Raw genomic sequence first — 16,366 nt, 5'->3', positions numbered from 1 at the left:
AAGTTATTCTAAGTTTCACAGGTCCACAGCCAGAGAAGACCTGTACAAAGACCACAGCTGTAACTGATTTTGATGAGACTTAATTCTTAATATTGTCATTGAAATGATTTAAGGCTTTTGGGTATTGCAATAGAATGAGTGTATTTTGCATATGGACAGAACATGTTTTTCGGGGGGACTACTGGGGAAGGCTTTATGGATCCTAGAAAATTCTTAAAATTACACCATTCCTGTGGGTTTGGACCCATTGTAGGTAGGACCTTTTGGTGAGTAAGATCTTAACTTAGGATGTTACCCCACCTCATACACTGCGGATCTTCTTTAAAAAAATATTTTTATTGAGAAACACCTACACATACAGTCCAACTACATTATACAATCAACAGCTCATAATATCACCACATAATTGTGTATTCTTCACCATGATCGTTTTTAGAACATTTGCATCACTCCAGAAAAAGAAATAAAAAGGAAAAAAAAAAACCTCATACATTCCATACCCCTAACTTCTCCCTCTCACTGACCCATAGTATTTCAATCTACCCAACTTTTACCCTTTGTCTCCCCTTATCATTTATTCGTTTTTTTATCCTTATTCTTTTTACTCATCTGTCCATACCCTGGACCATGATGGGTCTTAATCCTCTTACTAGAGTCCTTTATAAGAGGATGAAATTCACAGAGAAAGCCACAGAAGTTCAGAGAGAAAGCCACAGAAACAAGATGAAAGCAATGAAATACAGAGTGGGGACCAGCAAATGCAGCCATATGCCTTGTCATGTGACAGAGGAGTCCAGGATCCCTGATAGTTAGTCTTTGGAGAGAAAGCATCACCTGATAATGCTCTCATATGGATATTTTCTTGGCCTCAGAACTGCAAGCTTGTAAACTAATAAATTCTCATTGTTAAAAGCCAGCTCATTTCTGGTATATCGCATTTCAGCACCTTTAGTAAACTAAAACATTTAACAAACATAAAATTAGACAAGCCCTTAGAGATAATCTAATCAAATACTTACAATCTACAGGCATGATAATTGAGATTAAGTAACTTTTCTAAGGTGATCCAGGGAAACAGTAGGGAGCAGGGTGAGGGGGGTGGGAAGGGAGGTGAGTGGGGGAACTGTGAGATGAATCAGGAAGAGTACCAACAATCTTCTCTAATGAAACATTTGTAATTTTGATAGCAACCTCTTACTTTACGGGTCTGACTTTGAAGTCATATATAGATAAGACTTTCTCACCCTAAGATTATAAAAAGTATTCCACTGTGATTTCTTTTTATACGTTTATGACTTTACTCTTGACTAAATCATTTACCCACCTATAATCTGGCTAAAGCGAACACTGGCTGGGTTAGTGGATGATGGTTGGAAATTGGCTAAATTGAATTTTCTGATAGAAAATGAATTAAACTCAGGGTGGGGCAATTGTTGTGATTGCGTCCTCAGTCATTCATCCATGTTCCTGTTCTCTGTCCCTTCTTCTCCCCTCTAATCCACTCCTTTCTCCCCAGTCATCCCCAACCAGACTGTGGTTTGGTCTTGAGTTCTGTTACATGGTTTGTCTACATGTGGAGAAGTAGGCCTAAGAGATCTGATAGAAGAAACCAAAGTTTAGCTTCTTCTCAAGTTCTTTGTGCAGGGAGTACATGATGGGAAAAAGGATGAGACAGAAAGCCACTTTATGCCTTGTCCTTTTAAGTTTGAAAATGGCCTTTCACAGCAAGAAACCAAGATAAGTCTGAAATTAGTGTAAATGCCAGGTTCAAAACAGTGAAAGACACTGTAACATCTTTGTAGCAGGGGTCCTGATACCTGTAGGACATTCAGCAAATAATCCTGTCAGGTTGACAAATAAATATTCTGCAAAGTCACATTTCAGTCTTTGATCATTTCATTCATTTTTCTTGAAAGTAAGGGCAATGATCTTTAAAATATAATGACAGGTTTCATAGCTTGGATGGGAAGAAAACTCTAGTCAGGGTTCCCTGCTCATAAATAAATAATTCAAAGGCAGCTGATTTATTGAAGATGTGGTATTAGCAATTTGATTCTCACAGTGCTGCTTTGTCATACAAACCTTTATAAATGTGATGGTCCCAAAGGAATTCATTCAATGCTACATACATACTGAGTGTCTACTCTGTGCTGTACTTTGAACAGACCAATAAAACAGATAAATCTCTAGCAAGTCAACCAAGGGGAAAAAGGGAATATAAAATTCAGTGAGTTCTGCTATAATATGATCATTGATTTATTTTTTCAAAAAACTCACATAATCACAAAACAGTATAAAAACAATAAAAATAAAAAATGATTTTCAATAGAATTAAAAGTTAAGACAAATGTTTAAAAGAAGAACAATGATGGCTCTTGTCTTATGAAATATTACAGCATATTAAAAAGGTATGGAAATTAAATGAGAAAGACACTGGCCAGGGGATGGACAGGGCGATTAATGGACTAAAAAGAATACATAGCATGCACGGGTGGGTTAGCTGTAGAATGCTCACCTTCTATGCGGGAGAACTGGGTTCAATTCCCAGGCCATGCACACCCACCCACTCCCCCCCCAACAAAAAACCAGAATATATAAATGGCAGTCCTGAGAATAAGTGAGACATCTGTATATAATGAGGAACACATTTAAATCCATGAGGAAAAGGATGAATTAATCAACAAATCATGTTGAGACAGTTGGCTTACCAATAATAAAAAATGAAGCTACATATTCCTACCTCATACCTTATGGGAAAATAAATTCTATGTAGACTAAAACCACTGAAGTATAAGAAACATCATAGTAAGTGTGTGAGAAGGAGCAGCCCTTTTCAAGGATGGCATCAAAACTAGAAATCATAAAAAGAGGGCTAGATGTGATTTCATAGAAATTACAAAATTTTGTATAGGAATTTAAAACAGTCCATATACAAAAGAGTAAATGAATTGGTAATTGGATACCAATGTTAATATAATTTCATTTTTACCAACCAAGGCAGGTGAGGCCCGTGAAGCAGGGTTACATATTTTAATCTACAGAAGTATACTGGGGGAAAAGTACAGAAGAATATACCCCTGAATAGGTTATATCTGGATGGTAAGTTCATATATACAGTAGATATGTTTTACCTTACATTTTTCTATACTTTTAGTTCTGTTTTTTGAGCATACATTTCTTCCTTTTATAGTCAGCAAAAATAATACAACAAAAAAATCGCTTACTGCTCCCACTTGTACATCACATGTATTAAATACTAAATATAGCCAAAGGCCTTGAAAAAAAAGAAATATGAGTATAATTTGGCCAAAACTTTAAAACATCCTGAGATTCTCTAGTCACTAGGGTATAGTAGCTAATATTTTAACATTTTGTACTTTGGTTCTTCATTAATTACAGAATTTGCTCGCAGTCCATATATAAAGTAATGGTCAATTCCATTTTGTGGAGCTACTCAATGTATAGCAAATACAGCAATTAGCAAGTATATTAAAAAAATACACAAATACCAACATTACTGTCTTGCCTTCTATTTATTTGCTTTGGCATGAGACCAGTAAATCTGTCTAAATAACTCATGTTTCATTAATTAAGTGCCCATATATTTGATGATATATTAATATCTTAATAATATGCAATCTAATTCTAATGTTTTCATTTAATTTTGCTTTGAGAATATTTTCTTCTTAGAAAGCATCTGGCATTTTGCAAATTAGTGAAATAGATATTTTATTACTTGTATATCTCCTAAAATTTTATTCTTCAAGGAACTACCAATAATCATTGTGGCATGTCTCTGCATAGTCTAAATTTTCTAGAGTTCATGAAAATGTACTTAAAGATGAAAGACAGCAGTGATTGTAATCAGCATCTCTCTAGAAAAAGTATTCAAAAGAAAACATTTTGTTCAAAGAGAACAGTGTCGTAGAGAAAGTACAATCTCCAGAGACAGGCCTGGTTTTTTATCTGGGCTCTTTCACTTACAGTATCTCTGCTTTTGAGCAAATTATTTGACTATGTTTCCTCATTTCTAAATCGGGAGAGTAATATAGCTAAACTGCAGAAGTTATTGAGGGGATGTACTGAAAGTGCCAGGCACCCATTAGGCACTCAAAACAATGGTGACCATCATTAAGGTGGCCACAGGGGATGACAAGGTCTCCACGCTGCCTGGAGGAAACTGGCTGACTCTCCACCAAGAGGCTCACAGAGGAACATAACCTCAATGAACTTACTGCCTTCCAGGGGCAAGGCCACCAAGCTCAAAACTGAACGATGATACAAGTTTAGTCAACAGTCAATCAACTTAAAGTGAACCTATTTTTAATCAGGCGCCTCTTCCTTATATCAAAATGAATCACTTATTTTGGGAGGATGGGTTCAGCACAAAGAGAGGCTGAGTCCCGAGGAAAGTTCCTGGTGAGGCCTGATGACTGTACCGTCCTTAGGACAGACACCACCTCCCCAGTGCACAGAACTTGGTGTCTCCTAGAACTGGGTTCTATCTCCAGAGAAGTATCATATACACACTGCTGCCTTTAGAATCTCTGAGCTTTCCTTCTTCATTTTTCAAGGATAACAATCCATCCTCATTCTGCCAGCACAGGCCGAAAAGACAACCCATTGGTCTTCACTTATTAACTTACAATTCCCTTCCAGTCCTTGCTCCCCAGGATTTTACAAGAGTTCCTTGGTAAGGGTGTTGTGTGCTCCCTAGACAGCCAATCTCATCAACTGTGTAAGAATTCACGAGGATAACCATAAAGAACTATTTTATATCCATGTTTCCAGTCCTTGAAGAAATCTTACTGCTTCCCCATGTAGAACTAAGTCTTTTTTTTTTTATCGTTGTTTCTGCTGAATGGAAGGATGGATACGTGGATAGATGAAATATGTACACACGGACTATGAAGAGAATGTTGGAATACTGTGCTGGATATCAGCAGTGAATTGCTTTGGGTCCTGGGTATCTCATTGGGCACCCAGAGTGTTTAGAAGTGGGATAAAAGAAACTTGATCTTCTGCCATATGTTTATTGTTTGAGTTTTCATTTAAGGACTGCAAAAGCAAACAATCACATTGAGCTTAAAGAGCAGGGTCTATTTCTTCAAAAGCATCTCTTTTATTCCTTCAATCCACTTATTAAAAAGTTCAACTTTCATCAACAATTCACTGAGATTTTAGGAATTTGTGGTCTCCAACAAGTAGTGAATTGACTGTACTCTGATACAGAGACCCAGCTCTGTCCAGATTGACCTTGAACAATTCAATTCACTCAGTTCTATAAAGTGTTTTTAAGACCCCCTGTCTTTAAGGAGAGGATACTAATTTTAGCTCTCAATTCTCCCTCTAAAATGTTGTAAGGAAAGAAAAACAGCATATGGCATGAGCTGCAGGTTCTTACAAAGGAAAGTCCAATAATGGACTACACAATAAAGGGCCAGAAATGTTGCTTTTCTTTCTTTAAAAAAAAAATTTCTCTGGTTAAAGTGCTGCTACACTGATCAATATGCTAGTATATCTAGGTCATGCTGCTATTTGAAATCAGTAACTAGCTTGTCAACAATTCTAATTTGAGGGATTCATTTAGCACAACCCTGTTTTCTAGAGAAGAATAGTAAATGGAATCATAGGAGTTCATCCTGTTTTTAAAAAAATCCAAATGATCTATACTTAGTATCACCCTGAAAAACAGCAACACCACCCCAACAGCCTCTGCGCAATACAATTGTATACATTACAATGTTGCAGCGACTTGAGATAAGGAGTAGAAGAATTTCCTTTAAACACCCCAGAAACAGTTGGAGGGAAGCAGCAACTCCCAGCTGGCCTCTGGGATGTTTGTCACATTATTCTCTGAGCAGCAGAAAGCAACATTCTGCAACCAGAGAGTTCCTGTGACAGTGATAGAGCTTTCTCCTGGGCTGTAATCAATTAGGATACTTAAGTGCATTATGTTTTAAAGGAAAAAAAAAGCTCACTCACTCGCTTTCTTGCTGGGCTTGCTCTCTTTCTTTCTGGTTTTACAGGGTGCAATAGAGACCCTACCAAGGTCAAAGCATTTAAATGCCATCTTTGGCCAATGGTTTGTTCTCATAGAACACTTCCAAAATTGTTAAAGTAGAAATAAAACAATGTATAATCTGAAATATATAGTGCTCTTCTTTATCAGATCCCGCCGTTTTTTTTTACCTCCCTTTTCTCCATGCCAAGAAAGAAAATATTAATATTTTTAACAAAAAAAAGAACAACATTATAAACATATCTTTTGGAGCCTCTGAACAAAAATGCAGAATCTCTGCACAGGAGCCACGGCCCTGGAACGCTGCCTCACCCACCATGTGAAGTATTCTCACCCAATTTCTATATATAACCAACACATTCCCCAGCCATGCACACTCCCCAACCCGTCCACATGCACACTGTAATCTCTTCACGACTGCAGAAACTGCAATGCTGTAACAATGCCCTGAACTGGAGAAATTTGCAAGAAAAGCCAAGAGGTGGTTTCCTGGTTGAATGGAAAGGGCTGGTCCTGGCGGTGGAAGCGCCTGCATGGCAGGGGAGGCTCTGCCCAGCTCTCTAGGGTGTGACCTGCATGTCTAATCACGGAATAGGTCGGTGGAACCACCGCTTACCTTGGAATGCTGCAGCAGAAGTATCTGCTCGTCAAGCTGTTGTCGCTTGCCTTCTATTTCGGTCTGCCTTTTTCTTTTTTCCTTGAAAATAAAAAGAGAGAGGCTGTAAGATTTGGGAGAGGGGCTGTTTAAAGCAGGAAGCAGCAGCAGCGGCAGCAACACACATCTGTACAGACACTTCCAGGGATGCTGGGCACACACACAGTGTCACCTGCCCCTCCGTCTTGGGTGTGCTACAAGCAGCAGCATCCTCGTAACATGTCTGCTACCGGCTCAGTGAGTGGGAGAAATTCTCCTCACTCAGCCACGCTGCAACAATTTCATCCAGAAGAAAAGGTGGATTTTACACACATACACACATTCACACACACACACACACACAAACACACATAGAGTCACGTTCTGTGGTGAGTTAATTTGCAGACAAAGAATAAAAAGGTCTCAGTTGAAGATAGGGTTTGTTATAAACTTCAAATATGATAGATTAAAACACAGGAAATTCTAGGGTTGGATGTCTTTCTTCTAAATCAGAGCACAAAATAATCCAACATAATTTCACATTTTGCAGGGCAAACCATCCAGTTGGACATACTAAATGACAATGTCAAATGTGAAATCTGGAGACTGCCTGCCTGGCTCCTAAATCCCAGCTCCACTATTTGCTTCATGTGTGACCTTTGGCAAAGTATCTCAGTCTCCCCTTGCAGGAAATGGAGACAATGACTACCAACCAGATGGTTGAGCATTGATTAAAGAGATGATACACATAAGGAACCTAGAACAGTGTCTGGGACACTGGGACCGTGTAAGAACTCAACAAATGTTATCTGCTTATTCCTATTGCCTTTTTACTGCATGCTTATTACTAAGTAATGCCTAGAAACTGGTTTTAAAGAGATGTATCTCCCTTGTACTCACACCACAACCTTTCCCTTAGGGTGCAGACTTCATGCTTTTCTTCATTCTACTTCTCAAATGCAGACAATAAACATCATATGGGTTGGACTAATTTAAAATAGAAAGGTCTGTTTTTATGATAGCTTAATTGTTGATGTCTTGTTTCGAAAACGTACCAGAATGGTTTTCTGAGACATTTACTAAATTGGATTATTTTTCTTTACTCACATATGCAGGGAGAAAATTGTTAGACAAGACATAATGGCACTTTAAAAAATAACAGCCAAATCCCAGAAAAGACTTTCTGATAGTAATGTAGAAACCTGGCTGCTGTGCTCTGCGTTAATGGAAGCTGTTATTTTACATTGTTGCTGTGCTTTTGGGGGTGATATGGCACCACTGCTATTCAAATCAATGCATTAATAATTTGTGTGAAAACTAAGCTTTTATGTGCAAACCACAAAATTTTAAGAAATATTAGCTAATAATCTCAAGTAACTAATATATAATATCCAGATCAGAGACATAATCTCCCTGCCAAAGTAAGCCCTGTGAATAATAGTTAAGAACTTGCCATTTGCCAAAGAACTCCAATTAATGGCACATAAGTGATGTTACTTAATTCCACAGTAAGTTCAAGAAGGTATAATCAATGACAGTAGATGGGAAAAGTGAAACCCAGTAGGGAGCCCACCCACCCACTCTCTAAGGTACCACATGATATAGCAGGGAACTTCAGAACCAGCTGCTCTTTACTCTAGGACTTTATCATTTATTCCTACTATCAAGACACATAGTCGCTCTACATTTGAACCCAGAACCAAGATATAGTATGTCATGGATACAAGATACTGATGACTAAAAACTTCCACAAATAATAATTGAGTGCTATGTGTTCTAACCACATATCTTGCCTTTCCCAGACCTTTCCCAGGTTTTCCCACCTCTGGGCTTTTGTTCATATAGAAAGTCCTCATGCCAGAGTTGCCTGCCACCATACTGGTGAACTATTCCCTGAACAGAAGGAAATATTACTGGATGGTAGAGGCCTTTATGTGCTTGGTCTCTGTGAATTGAGGGTGATCTCTGTGAATTGAGGTGATTATGAAGGATGTAGGAACAGGTAAATACATATCAACAGAAGCATATTCCCTGGGCTTCCTAAATTATAGACATTAATAAATCTCTTTTTTTTCTTAAGCAAGTTTGAGTGGTATTTCTGTCACTTGCCACTCATAGTCTTAACAAATACAAAAGCCTTTTTTGCTCCTATCAAATAGAACTCTTCACTCTTTCATTTCTCTTCCCATTTCCTATATCCTTCTGTCCTTGAACACTTAACAGCACTTAACTGTTAGCATATCTTCTTCTACTAAATTATGGCTCCTGGAAGGCAAGGATCTTGACTGAAGCACTCTAAAGCCTAGGGAATTGCATGATGAACATATGTAACAGATACCTGGTAATTTATCTCTGGATGAATGAAATATCCTTTTTGTTTTCCTCTGATTGTGTTTGTTTGTCCATTTCTTCATTCAAATGCATTATGAATTTGCAGTCATGATTACAATAGCATAAAAATATATTGTAAACACGTTAGCCATCAGTACATACAACCAGAAGTGTCTTACCATTGAAGGCACAGGCCCATATGGAATATACCACTATTGCTATGCATATGAGAGAAAAGTTTAAAAAATAACTCTGGGAAAGGATCATGGAAAGCTCATTCTGGGGAGAAAGGCTGGTAGAAGTAGAATTTCCAGGGAAATGCATGATGATTGACAGGAGCAAACCATTTAGGAGGAATGTGCCTCAAGAGACACCTGAAATGAAATGCTCTAAATCCATTAGGAAGATGTCCAGATCTCTTTCACTATCTGGGAGGCATAGCAAGCCACTTCTACTGTCTTTCTATAAATTATATATCTCCCTGACAATATGGAAGCACTGTACATTATGAATACTATAAACTATTAGTGTAGTGAGGAACACCCAGAGTTCAATGTGGCACCCTCTGTTCAAAGTTGGTTGGTTTATTGGTGTTTATGGTGGCAGTGTTCCAGATTTGCAATGGACAGAGGTGGCCTAAGGATACATCGACTGAGGAATGGAAGGGGGTACTACGGTGTATATATACAACGGACTACTAAGCAGCCACAGGAAAGAATGAAGTTGTGAGGAATGTAACTAGGTGAATGAAACTTGAGGACAGTATGACAAATGAAAAGTCAGAAACAAAAAGACAATACTATCATGCCTTATTCATATGGACTAACTATAATATATAAACTCTGAGAATTGAAGTTGAGAGCATGGGTTATCAGATTAGGATCTATTGTAAAGGTTCCTAGATTGTAAGCTCTCATAGCAGTCACATCTATTCCAGAGTTGTAACTGTTCTAAATTTTGAGATGCTGAGCTACTTCTATATAACCTGGTAGTTTTCTGGAACTCCGAGTATTTTTGTGACATCTGAGACTCAAGAGTTAGAGTTTTGAAGTACCCCATACACAACTGTTTAAAAAGTTGAAAAAGTGATCAAACTTCAAGTAGAAATATGAATGAGGCTGATCTGGATAGGACTAAGTTAAATCAGAATACAGGGTAAAGGATGATATGGTCTCTATTTTAGAACTTTAACTTCTGTATGAGAACAAAGGAAGATATGTTTATTTGGTGCAAAATTTATATTTTTGGTAGCATATTACCTAATTTAACTTGTATGATCAGTTTATTAGCACACCATAATCACATGGAATCTTGAATACAGAGTGAGATCAGGTTAATGTGATGCCCTGATACAACCCAGAGTAATTTGGGCAGAGAAAAAAAAAGTATCCCCTTAAGGGATTGGGGAGAAAGGAGGAAATATTAAACTTCCCCATCTAGGGAATTCCTGATATTCTCACAAGCATTGGGGACAACCAATGTAATAGGCTAAGACTTCAATCTTGGAGTTCACCCCTATGAAACTTATTCTTGCAAAGGAGAAGGTAAGCCTACTTACAATTATGCTTAAGAGTTACACCCAGAGAACCTCTTTTGTTGCTCAGATGGGGCTCTCTCTCTAAGCCAACTTGGCAGGTGAACTCACTGCACTCTCCACTATTTGGCATGACTCCCAGGGATATAAATATCCCTGATAAAATGGGATAGGACTTCCAAGGGATGAGCTGGGAACCGGCATCATGGGATTAGGAAAGCCTTCATAACCAAAAGGGGGAAGGGAGAAATTAGACAAAATAAAATTTCAGTGGCTGAGAGATTTCAAACAGAGTTGAGAGGTTATCCTGGAGGTTATTCTTATTATGCATTGTACAGATACCCTCTTTGGTTTATGATCTTTTGGAGTGGCTAGAGGGAAGTACCTGAAACTGTTGAACTGTACTGCCATAGACTTAATTCTTGAAGAAGAATGTATAACTATATAACTTCTATAGTGTGACTGGGTGATTGTGAAAATGTTGTGTCTGATGCTGCCTTTACCCAGGGTATGGACAGATGAGTAAAAAAATAAGGACAAAAATTAAATAAATAATAAGGGGTTAAAAAATTGGGTAGATTACAGGACTAGTGATCAATGAGAGGGAGGGGTATGGGATGTATGCGGGGTTTTTTGTTCCTTTATTTCTTTTTCTGAAGTGATGCAAATGTTCTAAAAATGATCATGATGACGAATACACAATCTGTGATGAAAAAGAGGATAACAGCAGGAAAAAAAGTGGTTGGTTAATAAATATGATGGAAAAACAGGTATTATAAGTAGTTAGGGAAGATTATCTCCATCCTTCTGCTGCCACCTAAGCAATGGGAAATACAAGATGTTAGCAGGGGATTCCAGGTGAGTCTACGGGAAACAGAGGGAAAGGGAAGAGACTGAGCCTGACTTGGGCTGATAACTAAAGTCCCAAGGACCTACTCAAGGCCTTCCTGCCACCAAATTATCCCAGAATTTCAATGTAAGGGGAAAAAGATCATACATTAAATTTAATTTTTTAATATTTGACCTGAAGGCCCATAGTGTGCAATGTTTTTTTTATGCTTTTTATTATTTTTGTTCCTTTTTTTTAAGGAAGGAAGGGGGAATAAAAAGAAAAATAGAGAGAGAGAAAAAAATAAGAGGAAAGAAGGGAGAAAGGAAGGAGAGAAGAAGCAGGGAGGAGGGAGGTTAATATGGGCAGAGACAACCACATTCCTCATCTGTCCCCAAAATATCATCCAGATCATAACAGAGCAAAATATCAGAGGAAGTTGCATTGACTTTCCATCTTGGAGCTGATCATCTTGGCCTATTATTCAGAGCAATTCATTCAGCTCGTATGAGCCTTGATGTTGCCATCTTTACCAGAGTCACAATACTGAGCTCATAAAGTATCTACCCTTTTTTGTATCTGGCTTATTTCCTTGAGGATTATGTCCTCAAGTTTTATCCATGTTGTCTATATGCCTCAGGACCTCATTTCATCTTATTGCTGCATAATATACCATTGTATGTATATACCACATTTTGTTTATCTACTCGTCTATTGATGGGCACTTGAAGTGATTCTTTTAGCGCCTGTGAATATTGCAGCTATGAATATTGGTGTGCAAATGTCTGTTCGTGTCACTTCTTTCAGCTCTTCTGGATATATATACTGAGTAGTGGTATTGACAGGTCACAGGGCAACTCGATGTTTAGATTTCTGAGGTACTGCCAAACTGTCTTTCATAGTGACTGTACCATTATACAGTCCCACTAGCAGTGAATGATTGTTTCAATTTCTCCACATCTTCTCCAACATTTGTAGTTTCCTGTTTGTTTAATGGCAACCATTCTTACAGGTATGAGATGATATCTCATTGTAGTTTTAATTTGCATTTGCCTTATAGCTAAAGAAGATAGGCAACTCTTCATATCCTTTTCAGACATTCGTATTTGCGCTTTAGAAAAATGTATATTCCTATCATTTGCCCATTTTATAACTGGGTTGTTGATTCTTTTGTTGTTGAGTTGTATGATTTCTTTATGTACACGGGATATTAAACTTTTATCTGATGTATGGTTTCCAAACATTTTTGCCCATTGAGTTGGCTGCCTCTTCATCTTTTTGATAAAATCCTTTGAGGCACAGAAGTTTTTGATTCTGAGGAGCTCCAATGATCTATTTTTCTTCCATTGCCTGTGCTTTGGGTGTAAAGTTCAAGAAATTACCTCCTATTACTAAGTATCTGAAGATGTTTCCTTATGCTTTCTTCCAGGAGTTTTATAGTACTGGCTCTCATATTAAGGTCTTTGATATATTTTGAGTTGTTCTTATGTATGGTATAAGATATGGGTCTTCTTTCATTCTCTTGACTACTGACATCCAGTTTTCCCAAGCCCATTTATGGAAGAGACTACTCTGTCCCAATTCAGTAGATTAGGGAGCCTTGTTGAAGATCAACTGACCATAAATTTGGTCATCAATATCTGTCCTCTCGATTTGGTTCCACTGATCAATACTTCAATCTTTGTACCAATACCACACTGTTATGACAACTGTGCCTTTGTAGTAAGCTTTAAAGTCAGGAAGTGTTAGTCCTCACACTCACTCTTCTTTTTTCAGGCCATCTTTTGCTATTTGAGGCTTCTTTCCCTTCCTAATGAATTTGATAGCTAGCTGTTCCAAGTCTTCAAAACAGGTTTTTGGAATTTTGATTGGTATTGCACTGACTCTACAGATCAATTTAGGTAGGATTGACATCTTAACTTTCAACCTTCCTATTCATGAACACAGAATATCTTTTCATCTGTTTAGATCTTCTTTAATTTTTTTCAACAATATTTTGTAGTTTTCTGTGTACAGAACCTGTACTTCCCTGGTTAACCTTATTCCTAGATACTTGATTCTTTCAGTGGCTAGTTTGAATGGGATTTTTCCTTAATTGTCTCCATATTTCATTCATTATTTATATATAGAAACATTTCAGTTTTTGTACATTAATCTTGTATCCCGCCACTATACTCAATTTGTATATTAAATCAAGTAGCTTTGTCATGGATTTCTCAGGATTTTCCAAGTATAGGATCATGCCATCTGTGAATAACTAACATTTTATTTCTTCCTTACCTATCTGTATGCCATTTATTTCTTTCTCTTTCCTAATCCCTCTAGCTAGGACTTCTCATACAATGTTGAATAATAGTGATGAAAATTATGAGCATCCTTGTCTCATTTCTGACCTTAAGGGGAAAGCTTTCAGTCTCTCACTGTTGAGAATGATGCTGTCTATGGGATTTTTAAAATGATGTTATTCTTTATGATGTTGAAGAACTTTCCTATGATTCCTGCCTTTTGTAGTGTTTTTTTTACCAGAAAAGGATGCTGAATTTTGTTGAATGCTTTTTCAGCATCAATTGATATATGATTTTTCCTGTTGAATTTGTTAATATGCTGTATTATATTAGTTGATTTTCTTACATTGAACCACCCTTGTGTTCCTGGTATAAATCCCACTTGGCCATGATGCACAATTTTTTAATGTATCATTGGATTCAATTTGCTAGAATTTTGTTGAGAATTTCTACATCTATGTTCATTAGGGAAACTGGTCTATAGTTTTCCTTTCTTGGAGCATCTCTATCCGGTTTTGATATTAAAGTGATATTATCCTCATAAAATGATTTAGGTAATGATCCTTTTTCGTCAATCTTCTGAAAGAGTTTGAGAAGAATTGGTGTTAGTTTTTTTAAAAATGTTTGATAAAATTCCCCTCTGAAGACGTTCAGTCCTGGGCTTTGAAGGAAGATTTTTGATAACTAATTGAATCTCTCCACTTGCAATTAGTTTGTTAAGATCTTCTATTTTTTCTTGAGACAGCATTGGTAATACATATGTTTCTAGAAATTTTCCCATTTCATCTAAGCTGTTTAATATGCTGGTGTATAGTTGTTCATAATACCTTCTTAGGACTTTAAAAATTTTCTTCAGGATCCATAGTCATGACTCCCTTCTCATTTCTAATTTTATTCTTTTTTCCTTTGTCAATCTAGTCATGGATCTATCAATTTTAAGGATTTTCTCAAAGAACCAACTTTTAGTTTTGTTGATCCATTCTGTTGCTTTTTTTGTTCTCTAGTTCATTTATTTCTGCTTTAATCTTTGTTATTTCTCTTCTTCTATTTATTTTGGGGTTAATTTGCTGTTCTCTCCCTAATTCCTCCAGGAGAGCAGTTAGGTCATCTATTTTTGCCTGTTCTTTTTTTTTTTTCTCATTAAACTTTGTTTTAATGGGTCTCAAAATCCTGTGACAGATTTTTTTGGTCACTGTTTCCATTTAAAAAGCACTGATTTTAAAAACTAATAAGTTAAAACTGCCACACAAAAGCCAGTGGTCCACAAAACATTCCTTTCCTTCTGAAGGTTTTATGATGCATTCTTATCAATGATCAGTCGTTTACTATTAAACTTAAAAGGCCAATTGAGACAAGCAGTTCTGAGACCGTTCTTCCACCACTAATTAAGACTGGGGTGGCAGGTGTTATGGGTAATATTCATTTAGCTTTCTGAGCTTTCTGGGCCGAGTTGGTGACCTTGCCAGCTCCAGCAGCCTTCTTGTCTGCTGCCTTGATGACACCCACAGCAATTGTCTGTGTCATATCATGAACAGTAAAACGGCCCAGAGCAGGATAGTCAGAGAAACTCTCAATACGCATAGGTTTGCCAGGAACCACATCAACGATGACAGCATCACCAGACTTCAGGAATTCGGTGCCATCTTCCAACTTCTTGCCAGATCGGTGATCAATCTTCTCCTTCAGCTTGGCAAACTTGTAAGTAATGTGAGCTGTGTGATAATCCAGCACAGGTGCATAGCCAGCACTGATTTGTCCTGGATGGTTCAGGATAATCACCTGAGCACTGAAGTCAGCTGCTTCCATTGGTGGGTCATTTTTGCTGTCACCAGCCACACTGCCATGACGAACATCTTTTACAGACACATTCTTGACACTGAAGCCCACATTGTCCCCAGGAAGAGCTTCACTCAAAGCTTCATGGTGCATTTCAACAGACTTGACTTCAGTCCTAACGTTTACTAGAGCAAAGGTGGCCGCCATGCCCGGTTTGAGAACACCAGTCTCCACTCGGCCTACAGGCACAGTACCAATACCACCAATTTTGTAGACATCCTGAAGAGAGGCAGATGCAAGGGCTTGTCAGTTGGATGAGTAGGTAGCAGGATGCAAGCCAGAGCTTCAAGCAGCATGGTTCCACTGGCACTGCCATCCTTGAGTGACTTTCCATCCCTTGAACCAAGGCAATATTAGCACTTGGCTCCAGCATATTGTCACCATTCCAACCAGAAGTTGGCACAAATGCTACTGTGTCAGGGTTGTAGCCAATTTTCTTTATGTAGTTGCTGACTTTCTTAACAATTTCTTCACATCTCTTCTGCTGTAAGGTGGTTTGGTGGAATCCATTTTGTTAATGCAAACTATTTGTTGTTTCACACCCAGTGTGTAAGCCAGTAGGGCATGCTCTCGGCTCTACCCATTATTAGATATACCAGCTTCAAATTCACCAACACCAGCAGCAACAATCAGGACAGCATAGTCAGTCTGAGATGTGCCTGTAATCATGTTTTTAATAAAGTCTCTGTGTACTGGGGCATCAATGATGGTCACATAATATTTGCTGGTCTCAAATTTCCACAGGGAGATATCAATCGCGATACCACACTCACGTTCTGCTTTTAGTTTATCCAAGACTCAGGCATACTTGAAGGACCCGTTTCCCATCTCAGTAGCCTCCTTCTAAAATTTTTCAATGGTTCTTCTGTCAATTCCACCACATCTGTAGATCAGA

At 37.9% G+C, this 16,366-nt stretch overlaps 1 protein-coding gene across 3 annotated transcripts in view; it reads right to left on the bottom strand.

Annotated features, from left to right (window-relative positions):
* The window catches only part of PALM2AKAP2 (PALM2 and AKAP2 fusion), a 544,302-nt gene that overhangs the window by 276,228 nt on the left and 251,708 nt on the right, over positions 1-16,366 (bottom strand). For all 3 annotated transcript variants that reach the window (XM_077141591.1, XM_077141578.1, XM_077141583.1), the window contains exon 3: positions 6,639-6,719. In XM_077141591.1, coding sequence (XP_076997706.1) covers positions 6,639-6,719 — 81 coding nt within the window. The remainder of the gene's footprint in view (positions 1-6,638; positions 6,720-16,366) is intronic.

This window comes from Tamandua tetradactyla, chromosome 2, assembly GCF_023851605.1.
Source record: "Tamandua tetradactyla isolate mTamTet1 chromosome 2, mTamTet1.pri, whole genome shotgun sequence".
NCBI classification, from domain to species: domain Eukaryota; kingdom Metazoa; phylum Chordata; class Mammalia; order Pilosa; family Myrmecophagidae; genus Tamandua; species Tamandua tetradactyla.
Note: the sequence above shows the minus strand (reverse complement) of the source record. Positions and strands in the feature narration are given on the sequence as shown.